We start from the raw sequence: 22,259 nt of genomic DNA, 5'->3' as shown, positions 1-22,259 counted from the left end.
GCTTCTTGGAACTTAGAATATGGAAGATGACACAAGTAAAAAGGTACTTCAAGTGGCTGTATTGTAATTAAGTGTGAACTAACTGAGAATTGGCACGAGCTCGTATTTGTGTCTCCACGGTGGTCATAAGAGCAAAGGAGCTTCTGTTCTATTGCATCTGTGAGCCAGTAGTGCTGTCCAGGATGACCCAGAGCCTTTTAGGGAAGAATGAAAGGGATAAACCACTCCTAGGCCATCTAAATAAATGTGTAGGTTTTCCTCCAGGTATATAATGTATATTCATTCTGGTCTGGATACTAGTTGACTAGAGATTATGGAAACTAATGAAATGGATATAATTTCTGTAGCATGAATTCTGTCACAAAATAAATTCTGTTTTTATCTAGTAAGAGATATTAAAAATAAAATTAACTCAGAATGTCCAAATTAAATGGGAGTTTTTGAGATTTTTTTTATAAAAGTTAGCAGGACATGATCCCAAGATTCTACAGACCATAAACTGCACAGACAAACTTTCTGTATAAAGGATCTTCATAAATCTGTCCTCAATATCTGCTGATGGTAGAATGTTAAATCACAGCATTGAAAAGGTTCTTCAATATTTACAGACAGTTGACTGGCCTAAATGCCTTGCTGCTTTTAAAGAATATATACACATTCTTAATGCTGTCCTAAAAGGTTCTCTACTACAGTCCATTTATATCTCTAAATTGAAGATCTTTCTATTAAGTATTAACATAGCCTGGTCCTGTCCCAGGCCAAAATCCATAATGGTGCAGCTTTTCTTTAATTTTCAACTTCTAGATGGAATGGAAACTGCTACCAATGTAAGTGACGCAAAACCCTAAAGGCAAAATATTAGTTTAGCCAATATCTAAAATGTTGATCCATACTCTGGCTCTATTATAGTAAGTTCTACTTCTTTCACACTGCAGTGACAATTGGTAGATTGACACTAGGGCTTTATTGAGCCTGATTAAGAATCTTTGACAATACCTAGGTTTCAAGAATTTCAATGCTCTGGAATATATGCTACTCATCCAGTATCAAAGAAAAAAATAATCATTGGTAAATAAAAAATATATTAAAATCATCATCATCATCACCACCACCATCATCATCATTAAAAAAAACAGTGATGGTTAGCTGCTGCAAAAAGGTCGCACAGATTGACTGCAAAAAATGGCGTGACAAAATAGCAACAACGGTGCATTGGAAGATCTGCAAGAAATACCATTTGCCTGGAAGCAAGAACTGGTGGGATCATAAAACAGACAAAGTCATAGGAAGAAGCTAAAATATCTGAGACTTTAGAATTCAAACAGATAGACACTTTCCACATAACACTCCAGGCTTAATCACTGTTGATAAGAAAGACAAAAAAGTGCACTGATGAAGTTACCTAGTTCCAATAGAAGTGTCTGGTTTTGATTTTGCTGATTGTATCAAGGAAGCTGACCAGGTGGTAACTGGTTGGATGTTCTTTCATACACTTTTATATGGTCACAGTCCATTCACTGGAAACAAGATTAGTCTACAAACATAAGAAAACAGTCAAGAAGCCCTACTGAAGAAAGTGAAAGTGACTGAAGACTCTATTGGTTAAGTAAAATTGGGACTCCTACATTCTTGTAAGGAAGAATTCCAGACCTGTTCTGTAAACTTTAAAAAAAAAAAAATCAAGTGAAAGAAATAAATCACTTGTTTCCAAGTAAACTTCATCAACAGATAACCAAGCTCAATACAGAGTTCTTTACCTAATAATTTTAATTATCTATAGAAATATATAAAAGAAATGTAAACTTTTAAGAGTTTACTATAAATTAACTTTTTCTTCATTGATTAGTATTGCTGTGGCAACTATCAGTCAAGACTTAACAACTATTATCTAATTCAACAAGAAGAAAAACAAGGAGAAAATGATAAAATGTTTTTTTAATTGAGGGATAGATAGATTGCTGAAATTGGCTCTATTCATTAAAAAAGAGCATCATTAATTTCCATAAGTTTCTTATCATTCACAAAAAAGAGTATACACATAGCACTGAAAAAATAAACAAATATTTAATCATGTTAAAAGCATTGTAATTTGGCATTGACTCATTCATCAATAGAAATTATACACTAGAGGACAGAAATCTAAACAAGTATTGCAGCATAAACTATGATGAATGTTCAGCTTATTTTCAGCACTAGACAGATTGTAAAGTTATTTCTACACATGGCTGAAGCTTTTTTGAAATTACATTACTGTAAAATAAAGAAACTCAATATAGCACTTAACACCCTAAGGAGGAAATGCCATACAAAATAAAATAAAAGAAAGACATCTATTTGATTAGGATTAGTAACATTACAATATTATCAATATTAATATAATAATATTAAAAATTCAGAAGTGATTTTTTAATTTATCAGTTGATTAATATTGAACATGTAAGAAAAATGTTATGTTAAGGCTTAAGAAATATCACAGACCAGTGAACCAAATTGTTAATCCATCTGTTCAGTTCTATACAGGTTTTTTTGTATGTAAGAAAATAATATATTCCTAACTGCTAGAAAATCAGCACCCATAAACTCTGTATTCCTAAGTGAATTACACCATTGTGTATCTTAAAAGCAAGTATCTAAAGTATACATAAAATACATGTTTCGTTTAATAGTTTACTATTGGTATGGACAATTTATCAAGGAAACAGCTCCTTCTTGTAAACCATCAAATCACTTTCATTTTAGGCAAAGCTAGAAACAATTAAGCTAATTTAATCTCCCTGATTTTGTTTCCAGTTCATTGGGTTAACAGCATTTTTAATCATTTCCTGACTAAATTTGGACAGTCATCATTGTAGCTAGTTAGTACTTTAGAAGTACTAAAAATCAGTCTTGCAAACCGCTAGAAGAACACTGCACGAAGGGCCACATCATACTTGAGTTTGCACAAGTCAAAAGTATTCAAACACAAATTACTGCTCATAAGGATCATTAAAGACAAACAAAAAAAGAACTGTCCAACCAACAAGGTGTCAAGAACAGAGGACAATAACATACAGAAGAGCTGTATGCCAGCAATAATGAAGTCTACCTTCTTCAAGATGAGGAAACAGAAGCAGAAATAGAACCAGTCATCCTTCGGAAAGGTCATGTGGGCAATGACTTACCGCGTTCCCCCGAAAATAAGACCGGGTCTTTTTTTTGTTTTGCCTCCAAAAGAGGCACCAGGTCTTATTTTCGGGGGATGTCTTATTCACTTCCGGCATCGACAGCCCTACCCAGCAGGTCCACTTCTTCTGGGGCCGAAGGAGCAGCTGCATTCTGCAGCTGCATTCTGGCCTGCATTTTGCAGTCAGGCCTTTCTGGGATACCTATGCAGCCGAGTACTGAGCTATGGATTCAATACATAGCTTGGTTCTCAGCTGCAGAGGTCTTGCAGAACCGAGCTATGGATTGAATCCATAGCTTGGTTCTTGGCTGCACAAGCCTTCCGGAAAGGCTTATGACAGAGAAATGCAGGCCTGTCTGCAGAAGATGCCTCAGAAGAAGTGGGCAGGTGAGGAGAGGCTGGCTGCAAGGTAAGTGGGTACAGGGCGCATGGGGCAGCTCTACCTCCCACCCTAGCTGATTTTTAAGTGTGTGCTTTGCCCCCAAACTAGGCTTATTTGGGGGGTAAGGCTTATATTAGGCCCACCCCCCAAAAAAAATTAAGCTAGGGCTTATTTTTGGGCAGGCCTTACTTTCAGGAAAACACGGTAACTACCAAATAATAAGGCTCCATATATTTATATTATCAAGATAGAGAAAGAAGTGTGGCAAGGTTGAATTTTTTCCACCCTTCTTATTCAACCTATCAATGAAAGTATAAATCATCTGATCAAAAGGATTAAATAAGAAAGTAAGAAACTTGGCTTCTTCCTGAACATCAGAAAGACCAAGCTTATGACCATTTTGAGGAATGTAAATATCAAAATACCAATTGATGGTGAAGAAATTGAATGTGCAAGAATTCACTTTCCTAAAATTGCAGATTGATCAAAGCAGCTAAAGAAGTCTACAAATAAAGCATCAAAATGCACTGGGTTGCACAGCAATGATGAACATGAATAGAGTACGAAAAAGCAAAGACATCAGTTTGGCAACTAAAAGCAGATTAATCCACACTATGGTGTTACCCATAGCTGCCTATGATTGCAAAAGTTAGACCATGAAGAAATTAGATAGGAGGAAAATCAATTTGTTTAAACTGTGGTATTAGAGAAGGCTCTTGTGCATTTCTTGGACAGTAAAGGTGACAAACAAGTAAGTACTGGAGTGTATAAAACAAAACATTGCTGGAAGGCCAAATCACAAAATTCTACCCTACTTATTTCAGCCATATCATGCACTCAAACTCACCAGAGAAGGTTGTTATGCTTCAAATGGTCAGCGGTAAAAGGAAACGAGGCCACCAAAAACCATAGTGATAAGACACCATCAAAGCCAGATCATAAAACAACTGAAATAAGCCGTAAAGTTTGGAAAATGTGGAGAGCTGATCCACAGAATTTCTGAGATTGAAAGGACAGCATCTTTAATTTTAGAATGTCCTTCTAAGAAAAAAAAGTTCAGCACAATAATAACTCATGCAAGGTGGTAATTAATAAATGTCCTCCATCTTCTATTTTTTTGCACATGCACTGCTGGTACCTGCAATAGGAATCTATCAATCAGACCATATACAGTAAGGAACAGAGCATCAGTGAAGTGCTGGAATTTCAAAAATCTGGACTGCAAAGTCTGTTCTGCACTATTCCACAGTAGCCACATTTTGTATTAGATGAAGCTTCTGGGTGATATTTAATGATAATCCCTCAAATAGAGCATATATAAATAAAGCAAAGCAAAACAAAACAATAAGTAATACGAAGCATTACTGTAATTCAGGCAGGAGATTATCAGAGCATGATGACAATTGGCAACCACTGAAAACAGCACTGTAATAGCTGTAGCTGGCAAAACCACTCAAGTCATGTGGCCATCAAATGCTGTACTAAAATAACTATTCATTTCTTATATCATTGAAGGGGCAACCATCTCTAGAAAGATAGCATAGTTATAATACATGAAAAAAACTTACATAGAAATATTTTTAAACTCAAGATTTCTTAAAAATCACTATTTGTTACATGTTTAGAAAACATTAGTTTTCTTAATATATTTTGAAGGTTGCCAAAAGCTGTATTTTTGCCTTACTCTCTTCTCCCAAAGAATAAATATGACGGACGTCAAACACAGGAATACAACTTTTTTTATTTTTGAAAGCAAATAGCATTTAATAGGGGCCATCAGAATAAAGTTTAATTGGATTGGCAAAAATCTTAAACAGATTCTTCCAAACTCCAGAAAGAGCTAGACCGAGAATTAAGTTTAGAAAATTAAAATGTAGAAAAGAATCTTGGAGTATAGTATCTCTGAGGACAAAATACACAAAATAATTACGCAGGGGACTTTACCTAACAGCATTGCTCCTTTCAATGATGATATGTGGTTTGATTTTGGGGGGGGGGAGTCAACCCACCACCAAATAAACATTTTGTACTACAGTAATTACAATCAACCAGTGAAAAAAAAGCCAGAGAAAGTCAGTTCTATCCTAGAACTTATATCCCTCATGAATATAGTGGTTAAGCCAGATGATGTTAATTAGATCTGCAAGCATTGTATTTATCAAATTCATGTGGAGAGAAAGCATAATCTAACTTGCATGCTGTATGTGCTGCAAGTACTAATGAAGCTACTTCATTGCAAGATTAAAAATTATTCCACCTTTATGTCTCAGCAGGTGGCAGCATCTAGCTGATCTCATCTAAGCTTGGAAGCTAGGAAAGATCAAGCTACTAGGCCAAACTTGAAAGTGAGAAAAAGAATACTATACAAGAATATCAGAAATATAGGTTAGATTGGGAATCTGAAATACTTCCTGGAAGGGCAATGATAAAAAGGTACTGGATTGCTCTTCCTGAAATTAGATGTTTTTTTCCATGTAGTCACTGGGAAACTTGACTTAAGGACATATTTATCTTTTTATAATAGTATATTTAATATTATAATAGCACAATAGCACAATATACTATAATTTATATAGCCACCCAGAATTCAATATAGCATGGGTGGCTATATAAATGTTTTAAATCAATCAATCAATCAATGTCACAAATTTTATAAGTTATAATCCAAAACCATCGTTAAGGCTATCTACTTGCACTATTCTCTTCTTCCATTTTCTGTTATTGTTCAAATCCTTACACTATTCAATCAGAATGCTACTTTCCAGTCCAAAAGACTTTTTAAAAAAAATAGTAAAACATCGCTGACTTTCTGAAATATACATTACTGTGGGTTTTTTTAAATGATCGTTTCTAAATGGAAACTTTTAGGATATTATCATTTCATAGACGCGTCAGAGAACAAATGAGAGAATATTTAAAATATCAAATTCTCTTTCAAAGAAACCTAGAATTATTTCTATTTCTGGAGAACTAATTAGTAAATAATGTACAATTAAGAGGCATTGTTAGCAGCATTTGGGGAAAAGAAGCATGTCATATTACTCATTCTACTTGAGCTAATAAAGAATTGAAAAGATTTCCTGTCCAGATCCAAAACTGCTCCTCATTATTGTTAAAAACAAAATAAATTCTGGACAGTCAGAATCTTTTTCAAAGAACCATGGGAACATAACTGAGAACGGAAACTGTAATGCACACTTGTGTGCCAGGCAATATGCACACATCTCAAAGATTTTACTCTGTGTGCATCTCTGTTCTTGAGAACAGAATCATCTTTTTCAAAAAAATATTGCAACAACTCCCCTCAAAAAATCCAAGAAACAATGAATAACATATATTGTTACTTTTTCTATAAACTGATGTAGGATGACCAAGAGTATGAAAACCTTTCCTAGTTATTTGTATTTTTAACTTGGCAGGGATACCAGCAAAACAAGATTCTCTTATGCCTAACCCACATCAAATTGCAAACAGTACATTACATGAATTAAATGTCAACAATTTTAATAGGATTGGAGAATCAGATGATGCAAAGAACCCACTTTAAAATAAATTATCATGCACAAATTTAAAGCTGATTGTTTGTTGTAAATCATATGAACTAAGTTTCTGAAAAAGCCATTTTTAAAGAGATGTCTGTCAATAGCAACTGAATGTACAATTTAAAGACCCATGCCTTAATTTTAATTACAATCTATAGACACAAAAATTAATGTTAGAGGAAATTTTATTTCAAAAGATATTTTCTGCCAGAACATAATAATTCAGATCTTGACACAAGTATAGCTGAATACTAGAGTGGTTGTTTTTTTTTTAAAGCTCTTTACTGAAGTTTCCCTACTGCAGAAATGATTTGAAGTTAGATTTAGATTTAAACCCTTAATAAAAAAAAATGAAAATGAAAAGCTGCTTAGACTTCTGTGCAAGGAATGACTTAAGGAAGATCATTCTACAGTCACACAGTTAGACCAGTATGATTATTTCCATTGCTCAGATACATACAGAACACGCAGGACCTTAATGGATATTTCAAAGGAAGCTACTTTTAGCAGTCTACCTGCAAAAGCATATTTTGATTAAACATGCTGATTATTTGATGGGAACATGGTGTTAATCTATGGCCACAAAATAGGCACTTAAATGTGGTAGCACAATTTCATTAGAATGTAAGCCGCGGTGCATCTGATGAAAAGAGCTGCTTATTGCTGGGAAATATAATTTAAAGGGACAATATAATATAATATTAAATATAATATGGACAAATGATAGAAGAATAGTAGTAAAAAAATCATTTCTACTACTGATGAGTCGAAAAACTTTTTTATGTATGAACTTACTCCAAAAGATTTTTCAAGGAACTTTTTTATTTCTGTTGGAATTATTATAAAAGGAAGAATACTTAATGAACATTATAGGTTGTAATTACAACAGAAAGTTCATTAAGTCAAGAAGTAGGCAACTTATTTCTGTGCACTGATCTGCTAGCCAGGAGAAAGCGTACTCTTCTTCAGGCTAGCCTAAACAATTACTTAAACCAGAGTTCCCACCCTTTCCTTCTTTGCGGATCGGTGGGGGATGATTCCACGCGAGCAGCCAGCAAGCCTGCATGTGCAGCTCCAATTCCACGAGCCGTATACATGTGCGTCTGCTCCTCACACAAATGGAGTATGGATGCACATGCTCGTTTGCTGCTCATGCAAGTGGGGATGCGCATGCGTGCGCTCACCTATTTCCGCAGCCCAGTTACAAATAGTTCATGCCCACTATTGGGCCGCAGCCCAGAAGTTGGGGATCCCTGACTTAAGCAATGGTTTACTAATTCAAAGTTTACTAATTGAAACAAGAGGCAAGGAGCAAAATCAGTGATGCTATATTGCCATGTCTGAATAAGATCACTGGCAATTTTATTAGTCATTATTAAAAATTCCCTTTATAATTCTGGATAGCAAAATATTTAGTTTAACCAAAAGAAAAAGCTTTCCTGTGGGTGAGAAAGAATGATGATGATGATGTAATTGGGTAAAGTCAAAGATTTAATGATGCATGTAACAAAATAATAATATCTAAGAAAATTTATTGATTTTCTTTTGTACTTACTTATTCTGCATCATGTTCATTATAACCCAGTCAGAAGGATAGACATTTTTCCCAATAAGATTTTTGAACATGATGAATGTTTCCATAAGGAAGTCCTAAAACAGAAATCAAAATATATGACTGCTATTTTACATAAAGAATAAAATAAAAATTACTTTCATTTGTAAAAATAATAGGAATAATGGAAGAAAATACTCATGGAAGTTAAAATTAAATTGAAAAAAACTGTATCTTGCTGAACAAATAAATGTATCGGATTACCTCTAATCAATACTGTATTATTGAATGATACCATAATACATTTTATTAGTAATGCCATCTCCAAGCAAAGCCAATTTGTAACAAAACTAATACTGCAGGAATAAACAACCTATAAATGTCTCAGACTGTAGTTCCAAAGTTCCAGATCCCTCACTATAGAGAACTATTGTTTATTTTTACTGTAAATTGGATTTTATATCAATTGTCATCATGTTATTTTTGTACTGAGTTTTCATATATTGTCAATCATGCAGATTAATTATTCCTGGATGAAAGAGATAGATAGATAGATAGATAGATAGATAGATAGATAGATAGATAGATAGATAGATAGATAGATAGATAGATAGATAGATAGATAGATAGATAGATAGNAGGCAGGCAGGCAGGCAGGCAGGCAGGCAGGCAGGCAGGCAGGCAGGCAGGCAGGCAGGCAGGCAGGCAGGCAGGCAGGCAGGCAGGCAAACGGAAAGAGACAAACAATAAATATGTTATATTAAGCACAGTAATAATAATAATAATAATAATAATAATAATAATAATAATAATAATAATAATAATAATAATAAAAACAACAACAACAAAACCAACTACAACAACGTTGGAAGGGACCTTGGAGGTCATCTAGTCCAACCCCTTGCTCAGGTAGGAAACCCTATACTATTTCGGACAAATGGCTGTCCAGTCTCTTCTTAAAAACTTCCAGTGTTGAGGCATTCACCGCTCTTGGAGGCAGGTTGTTCCACTGGTTAATTGTTCTAACTGTCAGGAAGTTTCTCCTTAGTTCTAGATTGCTTCTCTCCTTGATTAGTTTCCATCCATTGCTTCTTGTCCTGCCTTCAGGTGCTTTGGAAAATAGCCTAATTCCCTCTTCTTTCTGGCAGCCCGAGATATTGGAACATTGCTATCATGTCGCCCCTCGTCCTTCTCTTCATTAAACAAGACATACCCAATTCCAGCAACCATGTTTTAGCTTCCAGTCCCCTAATCATCTTTGTTGCTCTTCTCTGTACCCTTTCTAGAGTCTCAACATCTTTTTATATCGTGGTGACCAAAACTGCAATTACCAAGGCATTGTAAAGTGGTATTAATACTTCACGTGATCTTGATTCTATCCCTCTGTTAATGCAGCCTAGCACTGTGTTGGCTTTTTTGGCAGCTGCAGCACACTGCTGGTTCATATTTAAATGATTATCCACTAGGACTCCGAGATCCCTCTCACAGTGACTACTATTGAGCAAGGTACCCCCTATACTATACCTGTACATTTGGTTTTTCTTGCCTAAATGTAGAACCTTACTTTTTTCACCGAATTTCATTTTGTTAGATAGTGCCCAGTGTTCAAGTCTGTCCAGATCCTCCTGTATCTTAAGCCTGTCTTCTGGAGTGTTGGCTATTCCTGCCAGCTTGGTGTCGTCTGCAAATTTGATGAGTTCCCCATCTATCCCCTCATCCAAATCATTGATGAAGATGTTGAAGAGCACTGGGCCCAGAACAGAGCCCTGGGACACCCCACTACACACTTCCCTCCATGTACTGTAGATGCGGTTCCATTGAGGACCACACGCTGAGTACGGCCGGTCAACCAGCTACAAATCCATCTGGTGGTGATGCTGTCTAACCCACATTTTTCTATCTTATCAAATAGTAGGTTGTGATCTACTTTATCAAATGCCTTACTGAAGTCCAAGTAAATTATATCCACAGCATTTCTCTGATCTACTAATTTGTCACTTGGTCAAAGAATGCAATAAGATTTGTCTGGCATGATCTGTTTTTAACAAACCCATGTTGGCTTTTAGTAATGACTTTGTTTGCCTCTAGGTGTTTGCTGATTCGTTGTTTATCTTTTCTAGAATCTTCCCAGGTATTTGGGTCAGGCTGATAGGTCTATAATTTCCTGGATCCATTTTTTTTCCTTTTTTGAAGATGGGAACTACATCAGCTCTTTTCCAGTCCTCTGGTAGTTCCCCAGTCCTCCAGGATCTTTGAAAGATATAGTTCAGTGGTTCTGAGATCACATCTGCCAGTTCCTTGAGAACCTTGGGGTGTAATCCATCTGGTCCTGGTGATTTGAACTCATCTAAGCTGGACAGGTGCTCACTTACCATTTTCTTGCCTATCTTAACTTGTGTTTCTATTCTGTTTTTTATGGCACTATTTTTGATAGGTTGGTCTGCTTTTTCCCTTTGTGTAAAGACAGATGCAAAAAATGAGTTAAATAGTTCTGCTTTCTGCCTGTTGTTTGTCACCTTGCCACTTTCTTCCACTATTTCTTGTTTTTTACATGCTGAAAGAAGCTTTTTTTTGTTATTTTTGTCTTTGGTCGCAAGCCTTAGTTCATTATGAGCCTTAGGTTTCCTCACTTCATCTTTGCAGGCTTAGGCTATTTGCTGATATTCTGACTTAGTTATGTGCCCCTCTTTCCACTTTCTATACTTGTCCTTTTTATCTTTCAATTTATCAGAGAGTTCTTTATGCAACCATGCTGGTTTCTTTTGAGAGCTGTTATTTTTCTTCTTTGTTGGTATTGTGCTAGACTGGGCTTTTATTATCTCACTTTTCAAAATTTCCCAAGCTTCTTGAGTTGTTTTCCCCTTGAGGGTTCTCATCCGTGGAATCCTTCCCAAGCCCTCTCTAAGTTTATTGAAATTAGTTCTCTTAAAGTCCAAGACTCTAGTTTGACTGTGTTCTATTGCTTGTTGCTTCCATAATGTTGAATTCCAATATTGCATGATCACTTCCTCCCAAGGTTCCTGTGGCTTCAACACCTTCTATCATTTCGTCTCTGTTAGTGAGAATTAGATCCAAAATGGCTAATCTCTACTTTTTGGGAGACAAAGTTGTCTGCTAGGTTTGTCAGGAATCTGTTTGATCTTCCATTTGGTGCAGAGTTTGTCTCCCAGTTGATGTCAGGGTAGTTAAAGTCCCCCATTATTATTGTGATGTGCTTCCTACATACCTTAATTAACTGACTAGCAAAAAGTTCATCTATTTCCTCTGTTTGATTCGGTGGCCTATAGTATACACCTATGGCAATGTCATTTCCCCCCCTTTTATATTGACCCAAATGCATTCAGGAGTTTTCATCATTGTTGTGCTCTATTTCTGTAGAGATGTAGTTATTTCTTATATAGAGAGCAATTCCACCTCGTCTTTTATTTGGTCTATTTCTTTTAAATAATTTAAATCCCTCTAGCTGAGTGTTCCATTTGTGGGTTTCATCCCACCATGTTTCCGTAATGGCAACAATATCATATCTGCCCTCATTAACCTGAATTTCTAGTTCACCCTTTTTGCTGTTCATACTCTATGCATTGGTGTATAGACATTTGAGTCCTTTATGACTGACCCTGTGTTTACTTTCTACATAACCTGTGTGGTGCCTGAGTTCCCCTATTTTCTTACCACCTATTTGGTTAGTGCACTTTGTGTGGCACACGCTATTAAAAGCTTGATTTTGCTTGACAGCAAGGTTGATATTCTTGTCCACACACACATCTATGTTACATGCACTGATAGCCCTATAATTTTTAGATTGCCGGGTACAGGGATGTTCTGTATCAATTAAGTCACTGTCCCCGTCGTTTAGTTTAAATATTCCTCCAGAAAATCTGTTAGCATAGTCAATGATTGGGAATTGAAAGATTCCATTCAAAACATCTGGAAAGCATGTGCAATCAAGAATATTTCATCATATTATAAATTGATTTATTTTAATTTAGCATAGGGTTTTAGTGGCACAGCATAACAGCTGTCCCAAAGCTTCTACATTCAGAAAAATAAACTAAATTATTGATTTTCAGATTCCCAACATCAAAGAGAGCTTCAACAGGCTGTCATTCTTAGCAAGTATCAATGAAAATCAGTATTTTGACAGTATAGCTTGCAAACTTAAAATTTGTTAAGTGACTGTTATTAACATACATTGCTAGTATTACAAAAAGTAAATATTTCATTTTAAGCACAAATATAACATGTATGGTAAAGTCCCATTTGAACTAATACGTTAGTTTTATTGTTTTCTACATCAGGATGAAGCTTGATGATTTTTTCAGAACAACCCTATTATTTTGCTGACTTAATTATCATGCTATTTTTTTCAATCAGATGGATGTTTCACTTTTTAATGAAATGCTTGATTTCCTTGTTTTACAATGTAATAATTGTATAGCCATAATTTTAACAAGATTTATACTCAAGTACATGGGTGCTGAGTTGAAACGGTGGAATTTATCCTTGAATATATTATTGTTCCAGATGCATACTTTATTAAAGGTCCTGTTTGTTTCAACTATTGGGTTTACGTACCTTTCCTAAATTTGGAGGCTGAATTTTCATATAATTTGAAAAGGGTGCAGCCTATATAGCACTCTTTATTAACTACAGAGCAAGAACAACATTATTGACCACCATCTACTGTCACGTTTACATATATTTAACCAATGTACTTTACAATATACAGCCTAATATTAGAAACAGAAACACTAATGACTGTGACAATTCAGCAGAGAAAATTATTGAAAAAGAAGAGTTACTCCATTAGCACCAAGTCCATTTGCCACTCTGTTTCTGGACTATTATAATTAAGATTAATGGTTATAAGAGCTCATACTTAATTGCCTAAACAATACTTTTTCTGTTCTTTTTTCCTCCATGTTGTTATGGCCTCTAAGATTATAGTAGCTTACCAGTCTTATGAAAGCTGTTCAGAGGTTGTTGTTTTTTCAGATGAAGAGTAATGAGAGTGCCTTTAAAGAAAGAGTAGCTAAGTGGTTTCTGGCACACTACCCTGGGATACATGAAGATTGTTTTCTGACCTCTCACCATCTCTACTCTTTCTCCTTCCTCCCTTAACAGCTTGCAATAAGTAGTTGGATAGAGAAAATAAGACTCAAGTAGTTAAATTAAGGACATCTTATCTAGTTTTTCTCACCAGTTTTCTTTCAAGAGAAAGACTGTATAATATCAAGAAAGAAAGAAAAAAAGACCTGGAATCTTCCTTGCTGAATGCGTCATCTTCTATCCAATAGCCAGAGTAAGTAAGCTATATAGAACATGAGTTCTTCTTTCTTAGTGATGGTATTGGTTGGTTTATTTTACATAGGTAAATGCTACAGGAAGGCCGGAGGGCGCAGGGTGTGGAAGACTGGGCCATGGATATAAGTTAGGCGTAAGCGCAGAAAGACCAAGGCAAAGACAGAACAGCAAGGCATGAGCTCAGGAAAACTGGACAGTACAGGGGATTGTGAGCTCAGAAAGGCCAGGGATCTTACCAAAGCGAACTGCAACTTTCTCTTCCAGCTTCTCTGGACTTTACTTATGGGAAGCTGGCAGAGAAGATCACAAATATTATGTGACCGAAGGATGCTGCAGCAGTTATAAGTGCAAACCACTTGGGAAACATTAGTATTTTGGTAGTAGCAAGTGACAAGTTTGTATATGATTCTTTTCAACAGCTTCCTTCCCATGATTTACTTGACCATGGTATACTTAATATTTCCATTTTCCTGGTTTCCTATGGCACACAATTACGGTATGCTACAAAATGTAGTTAACTACTTTACAATTTACCAGGTCATGTAAATACTGCCTAGAATGTAGACAAGTTCCAATTCCAGCAATTTTACCCAGCATGGCCTGAGATTTCACACCTTGGCCTTAATGTGCTTGTGAACAAATTTAAAGAACCACTATCACCTCTTTTAGCCTAACCAACCTCTTAAGATTAGCAGGCAAACTTTTTTCAAGCTTTTGATAACGAGTACAATTATTCTAGTGGGCACAAGGGATCGGACTATTTCAGTTTCATCATTATGAGCTTAAAAACGCTCAAAGACTAATTTAAATCTTAGATAGCATACAAATCTTTTAAATTAATTAATCCAAACCAAGACACAACTGATAAAATGTGTTAAAAACAAGGTATTGGATTAAAAATCTTACCTTGGAAGATAAAATATGACTTCAAAAAGAAGAAACAAAATAATAGAATATATAAACTACAGTACTTTTGCAAATTCTTATCAGTTCCCATTTAATTATTTAAATAAAGTACATTTGCTGCATATACAGTATTTAAAAATAACAAAGCAGTTTAACATAGCATCCAATTAAATATGCTTTTTCCAGAGGAGTATGGTAACAGTCAGTACAAAACAGCAAAATTAGGAAAAGATTGAGATTCACACAATATGTGTCAGTTTCTACTATACCAGAGGTGTCAAACTCGCCACGTCACATGACGTGTCGCGACGTTATCGTGACTCTTTTTGCATTGCCGGCAATGGGGTGGAGTCTCAGAATTGCATCCTAATGAAGTAGAACAATATGGTCTGCAGACTGGTGCCAGTCCACGAATTATTTGTTACTGGTTTGCAACAAGATAAGCCCAGAATTTGAGAATAATTGTTTAGATAACTTTCTAGCAATTTGACATTGTCTTGATACCCAAGCACATGATGAGCAGACTTGTCTCACTCAAAAAGACATAAACTGGTTCAGGTGTTGTGGAACTTGCATGGTGATCATACGTAGCACAAGCTGCATTTTACAATCTGTGATATTTTAAGGGTGAGTTTGTCAGCTGTAACCCAAAAATGTATAAACATCTGAGAAAATGTAAGCATTTATTTTTGTAACTTGTTATTCTTACAATCACTTTAATTTTTAATCAAGCCTGTTTTTAATTTATGGTTTAACATAATTAGCTAAATTAAGGCAGTAACATGTATATTATTTATTTTTATCCCTAATTTCTTCCATCAAAAGATGATTTAAATTTAATTACCGGTATAACTTTACAGGATAAATTGTTGGAACTGATATAACACCACTTCCTGTATTCTGGATAAAAGTTAGAAATGAATACCCTTGAGATTTCTGAAATTGATTTAAAACATCTTCTTGTCAACATAACTTTGTAAGATTGGTTTCTCTGCTCTGAGTGTTACTAAAACAAAACACAGAAACAGTTTATGCTGTATATTATCCTCTATAAGCAGCACTGTCATCAATCCAATCTAGATTAGATAAATTTACAAGCAAGAAGCAAACTAACTTGACCCATTAGAAATTTTACATGTAAATATATGTAGTGTTTGTTCAAAGTTTATATAAAGGTAAAGGAGTCCCTGTTATTTTACTCAGCTAGTCATTGAACATTGTAGGGATGGTGCTCATCTCCATTTCATTGAGCCAGTGCTGTCTGAAGACATTTCCACGGTCATGTGACCAACATGACATCACTTTTACCTTCCCTCGGAAGCGATATCTATTTATCTATTCGCATTTGCATGCTTTCAAACTGCTAGGTTGGCAGGAACTGAGGCAATGATGGGAGCTCACTCCTTTGTGTGGCACTTGGGTCTCGAACCTGGGCTGCCAGCTTTCTAGCTGACAAGCCCAGATTGGTATGACATACTAAATATGTGAGTGAATAAAAAAGAAATTTCTTATTAATGGATCAGAAGGCAAAACTTAAATAGAGGTCATAACGTTGGAAAATCGCTGGCAGAAATTTCAAGTTCTAGTTTTGCATCCAGCATTTTCCCAGTCAATTCCCTGTATCCATATCAGAGCAAGCATACATAGCCATTCAGTTCAGCTAGCAAAAATAGCTTGATGCTTATTAAACATCAGCAAAATTAACAGGTAAAATGAGAGAGAGAGAGAGAGAGAGAGAGAGAGAGAGAGAGGGAGAGAGAGAGAGAGATATGGGTTACAAGGAAGACACAGTATAGAAGTTAATAAACTTGAAATCTTTAGACTCACTGCAAACAATACTGTAATTGGAATGAACATTCCAAAGGGAGTTTGCTTATTCCAGTTTCAATCCTTTAATGTAAATAACAGCCGTAAAACAGAAATGGAAAGTAGGACCCTCCCCTGCACCGTAAAGAGTGGAGGCACCATAAATTGGGTGGATGGTGATGATGTATCTCACCCTTGAAACTTGGGCAGATATATGAGAGAAGATAGTGCTTCAGAGAGCTTGGTTCCAAACTTACACCAATATCTTAAGAAATACTTTTTATGTGACTTTTGTATTGGTGCAATGTAATTAGCATCTATAAGCATTCTCAGTGCCACAATTTACAAGACTTGATGTATTTACATTGTTTTTATGGTAAACTGAAGCAACATATTCTTTTTCCAGATAAACCTGCACTTGTCAAGCAGTAGTAAACATTTGCTTCATTGTGGCATACAAGTTTCACGCATTTTAAACATTAACATTAAAATAAAAATAAAAATGGCATCAGTTGTAAAAAAAATAACTGCTTTTAATTCTTTGCTCTGAAACTCTACCTTGGCAAAAAGCTTGATTGGTATAACATTTAAAGTAAACACATATAATTTTTCATATATATTCTGAAAACTACTGCAACTATCTTTTTAGAAGACTGTAAGACAGTCCATTAATTTTCAGGCTCAGTAAATGCTGATTTACACCAACCAATCTGAGCTGTAAAAAAGGCAGCAAATTGATATAGAAAAATCATACTTTGCTGCTATTGTTTGTATTTTGCAGCTTGGATCCTAACATTGCTACTAGGAAGCAAAGGAGAAAGATGCCACAAATCAGTTCCATAAACCTCACAATTGCAATTTGATTTGCGATCAGATTCAATGAATTTTTCCATTTTTATGTCTTTTTGCTGTGTTTTTTAAAATGTTCTTTATGGGTTAAATATGAGGTGCTTGTTTGTGTAATAGGCCTAGTAATCACTACCATTTGAATCATACAATGATACTAAAATAGTTCTGACCTGCCGTGGTTAAATTACTAAACTGAGAAGTGACAAAAATGACAAAAAACTTTAAACTTATTTCCTTTCCTTTCCCTCCCCTCCCCTCCACAGAGCAGGCAACCACTATGGCCAAACTGAGATGAACGTCATTAAATGACATTAAATGTCATTAAATGAGCCAACCACTTATTTCCAAGCAAATTTCTAATTGGAGTCACTAAATTGAGAAATCTGTTTTTCTCCTTTGCCTCTATCTGTAGTCAGATTTTTTTCTCATACTGTCTGAAATGCTGTACCACAGACTCTAACTTCCCTAGCAACAAAATCTGTATCTAGCACCATAGTATGGACGTCATGTTATCTGCTAATTAATAGATCTCAGCTAATACATTTGGGTCTGTCTTTGCAGAACACATTTGCCACAGGGCCACAAAAGAGCCAGGTCATTAGAGATATCCGCCCTTGACTATTAATTCCATTTTATCATACCCTAATTAAGTAGTGCTACATAAACAGAAATATAGATTAGAAAGAATCTTGAGGAGCTTGATATATTGTCCCTATTAATAATCAAATATATCTTTAAATCTATACATGTTTAATAATACTAATTAGGGTGCCTACTACATCAATAATCTTAAGAGTTGCTTGAACAAATTAAATGATTTTAGAAACCTAGTATATACGTCAAGATAAAACTTATATACAATAAACCTGTTAGTGGAATAAAATAAAGCTCCAGTACAATACCATATATCGTAAATGATAAGTTTGTGGGTGGGATTCAAATGTAAAAATTATTAATGGCATAACATAAAAGGTTACATATTTGATTCCACCCTAAAACCTGATTCAGTATGCTTCAAAATTTTGATTTTCTTTAACAATCATCATTTAATGTAAGAATAATGACACATTTTTTGTTCTTGGCATGGAAGACAAACAATGTATATCACTGATTTTCATGTCTGGTCATAAGTTTCTCAGAAAAAGTTTTTTCAGCTTTATAATGATTTATCATATAATATTTTTTAAAAATAGTGTAAAAATGGGACAATGTTTCAGGTTAAACTTACAACAACATCAGTTCTCATCTTCCCCAAAGTCTTGATTAAGTGAGCATAATGATAATCTTCCATTTGTCTTAAAATAGCTGTCATGCTTGCAACAAAATTTCCCTGAAAATAAAGAGAAAAAAAAACAGATGTCACACAATATGCAGATTATCAGCAATTATGGGCAAATCTCAAGCTATAAGAACATTTCTTTCAAAAAAGAATAATTAATAAAAAGATGAATTTACTGCTGTTACTTCTAAAGTCCCTATAATTTTCTGAACACTATATTGTTTTACGTATATGTTTTGCAAAACTTTTGGCTCTTAGTATTGCTTAATAATTGCTAAAATACATTTTTATTCTCTATAAAATACGATTAATTATGGGGGTTACCTTATCTTATTTTTTTTTTAATGAGTGGATTGGATCAGAAAAAGGGAGTCTGTATCTTGCGCCATGAAGACATGAATCCTAAATTCATATATTATTTTGGCACTGTGTGCATGTATCTGTGTACATATATATATATTTATACAGGGAACAGATACAATATACATAGAGAGGAAATGCATCCTATGCATTAGTGGTAGTGTATTTTGTTTACACAACTGTCCATTTGGTTCCTGATCAATGCAAATTAAGGTTTCCCATCCAGTCATATCCGACACTAGGTGGCGGTGCTCATTTTCGTTTCTTAGTCAGCATTGGCTAAAGATATTTCCATGCTTATGTGGCCAGCATGATTATACGCTGAGGCACACGGAATGCTGTTAGCTTCCTTGTGAAGTGGTACCTATTTATCTACTTGCATTTGCATGTTTTCAAACTGTTAGGTGGGCAGGAGCTGAAGCAGGTAACGGGATCACCCTGTTACATAGCATTTGGGTCTTGAACCTGGACTGTTGACTTTCCAGCCAAAAAATCCAGTGTCTTAACCACTGAGGCATCGTGTCCCTCTCATTTAACTAATTATATTAATTTTTATTTTATTTTATTTTATTATTTTATTTATTTTATTATTTTATTTTATTTTATTTTATTTATTTTATTTATTTTATTTATTTTATTATTTTATTATTTTATTTTATTTTATTTTATTTTATTATTTTATTTTATTATTTTATTATTTTATTTATTTATTTATTTATTTGTGTTTTCAAGCCAGATTTCCTGGACAAGTCCTTCCAGTTTTCTTGGCAAGGTTTTTTTTTTTTAAGTGATTTGCTATTGCCTTCTTTCTAGAGATGAGAGGAAGTGACTGTCCCAAGGCGACTCATCTAGCTTCATGTCTAAGGTGGGACTCGAATTCACGGTCTCCTGGTTTTTAGTCTGATGCCTTAGCTATCAGATAAAACTTGATCTCAGTTGTATTAAATACTGTATTGTATAATATTTTTAAATTTCTTTTAACTGCCAGTACAACATGTAACTGGAAAATTGCACTGCATTTTGCATATAGATCTTATGTATATCTTGTACATCTTATGTAGATATTAGGACTATGCAGCACTCCAATAGTGCTTCAGCATGTGTGGAATATGAATGTAGCTTAAAACAGCTGCACCCGCTTGTAAAGCATGTACATCCCTAATAAGTAAATTGAAATAATACATTATTTTGCATACATTTATACAGATGTTCATAAAAATGTTTAAATACACAACCATTGTCAGTAAGTCCTAACTAAACTATAGGCAAAATAAGGAATTGAAAGCCCCTTGCTTCTTCTTTTACAGCAGTCATTTTCTATACAAAATAATGAAAACATGAAGGGAGACAAGACTACTACTTACATTGAAATTAGATATGGTAAGGGACAAATTTTCTAAATCAGATAAACTTATTCAAACATTTATCAGCACCTGCGGCATCCTCTAAAACATTCTTCATTTATGTTGTAATCTCATGGCAATTTACTGTTTGACTGTTTTCTCCAAGATATTATTTTTTAAAAAATCTTAGCCTCAAAACCTTACATGCATTTTAATTCTGATTAATAGCTTTAGTAATTAATTTTCTAGTTAATGTTTTAAGAATGTGGTCCTCAGGTTATGGCCATTTGTTCCATGACTATTGAAAGTTATGATAGCACTGAATTGGGGGGGTGGATTTATAACTGTACTTGATGTTGTGTCTGTTACAGTCTCCCTGTGGTCACATGATTGCAATTCAGGTGCTTGGCAACCAGCTATCAATTATAATAGTTGCAATGCTCTGCATTCATATTATTGCCATTTGTGACTTTCCCATGAGTAAAGTCAATGGGAAGGACCCAGTAGGAAGTTATAAGTCACCCCCAATGCTTTTTTGTCCACCTGTGATCTTTAGTGCCTACCTGCCCATTGAGCAACTACCCAGGGCACCCACCCTCCATAGTACCCATCNGTACCCATCCATAACACCTGTCTCCTGGCCTATACTTCACAGCACTCACTTGTGGCACTTGCCTGCCCACTCACAGCTATCACCTGCCAGCCTGATTGCCTGAGACTCCTCTTCCCATGCCATGGTCATGTGAGGTCCTCACTTAACAACCTGCACAATCTTGAGGTTATGATGGCAACTGGGAGTGCTGGGATTGCTATCACTAATGATGTAGTCTTATGACATCATTTTTTATGACATCACTTACCAATGGAAATTCTGGTCACAATTACCATTGTACCAAGGACTACCTATAAAACAGCACACACGCACCAGGGACCGGTTCCGTGGGGAGAGATTTTTCCATGGACTGGAGAGGGTGTGGTTTCATGTTCTGCCTGCATCCCACGGATGGGGCTTCGTTTGTTTGCATGGCCCTGTTTCTGGAATACCACAGCCTGGTGCTGGTCCATGGACTAGGGGTGGGGACCCCTGCTATAGAACATACTCATTCGGTAGGAATTTTAAGTAATAATTCTAAATAATGATGAAAAAGGAACACATACAATAACTTAATATGGGTCCTGAGGGAAAACATTAACTTAACTTTATGAATGTGAGCTAAGACTTCATGGATTTAGACACAACTTCTAAATCAATACTTTAAAGAAAAATGCTTAAGAAGATATCTCCCTTGTATATTTCTGACTTATTTCCTCTTCAAATAGTTAATTACTTAAGATTAGTGTTTGTGCAGATGAATCCACTTATTTTTCCAATACTTTCAGTTTTTATCAAGGGATCCTAATCCTCTCTTTGTAATTGTAAAGAATTTCTTTATATGAATTACTAGGATTATGTTGATCAGTAAATAAAGAAAATTAATCATTGCACGAATTGAAGACTCCATAAAATCATTTCATGAATTATCATGATGAGAGTTATATTTTCATGCGAAGCATTTTAAAAAACTCTGAAATATGAAACGGCCAAAAGAGGAATAGCATGTAAACTGAACTCAAATGAGTTTATTATTAACTTCATCCTCTGTAATGCATATAGGGATGGTATGAAATTGAAGAAGGCTTCCGGTGGGACGGCGCGCCGATGGCGGCTCTTTTGGAGCCGTCCGCTTGGGAAGGCGTCAGAGCCAGCCTGAACAGCGGACATCAGCTGTTCAG

The 22,259-nt window shown here is 35.2% G+C and overlaps 1 protein-coding gene across 1 annotated transcript in view; it reads right to left on the bottom strand.

Moving 5' to 3' along the window:
- The window catches only part of LOC107288945 (dedicator of cytokinesis protein 1), a gene marked incomplete in the record, with an annotated part of 165,275 nt that extends 146,447 nt beyond the window's left edge, over window positions 1-18,828 (bottom strand). The window contains 2 exon segments of the mRNA XM_015817621.1: window positions 8,643-8,737; window positions 18,733-18,828. Coding sequence (XP_015673107.1) covers window positions 8,643-8,737; window positions 18,733-18,816 — 179 coding nt within the window.
- Between the last annotated feature and the right edge of the window lie 3,431 nt (window positions 18,829-22,259).

Source organism: Protobothrops mucrosquamatus, unplaced genomic scaffold (genome assembly GCF_001527695.2).
Source record: "Protobothrops mucrosquamatus isolate PMUCROS unplaced genomic scaffold, P.Mucros_1.0 scaffold_128, whole genome shotgun sequence".
Taxonomy (NCBI): domain Eukaryota; kingdom Metazoa; phylum Chordata; class Lepidosauria; order Squamata; family Viperidae; genus Protobothrops; species Protobothrops mucrosquamatus.
Note: the sequence above shows the minus strand (reverse complement) of the source record. Positions and strands in the feature narration are given on the sequence as shown.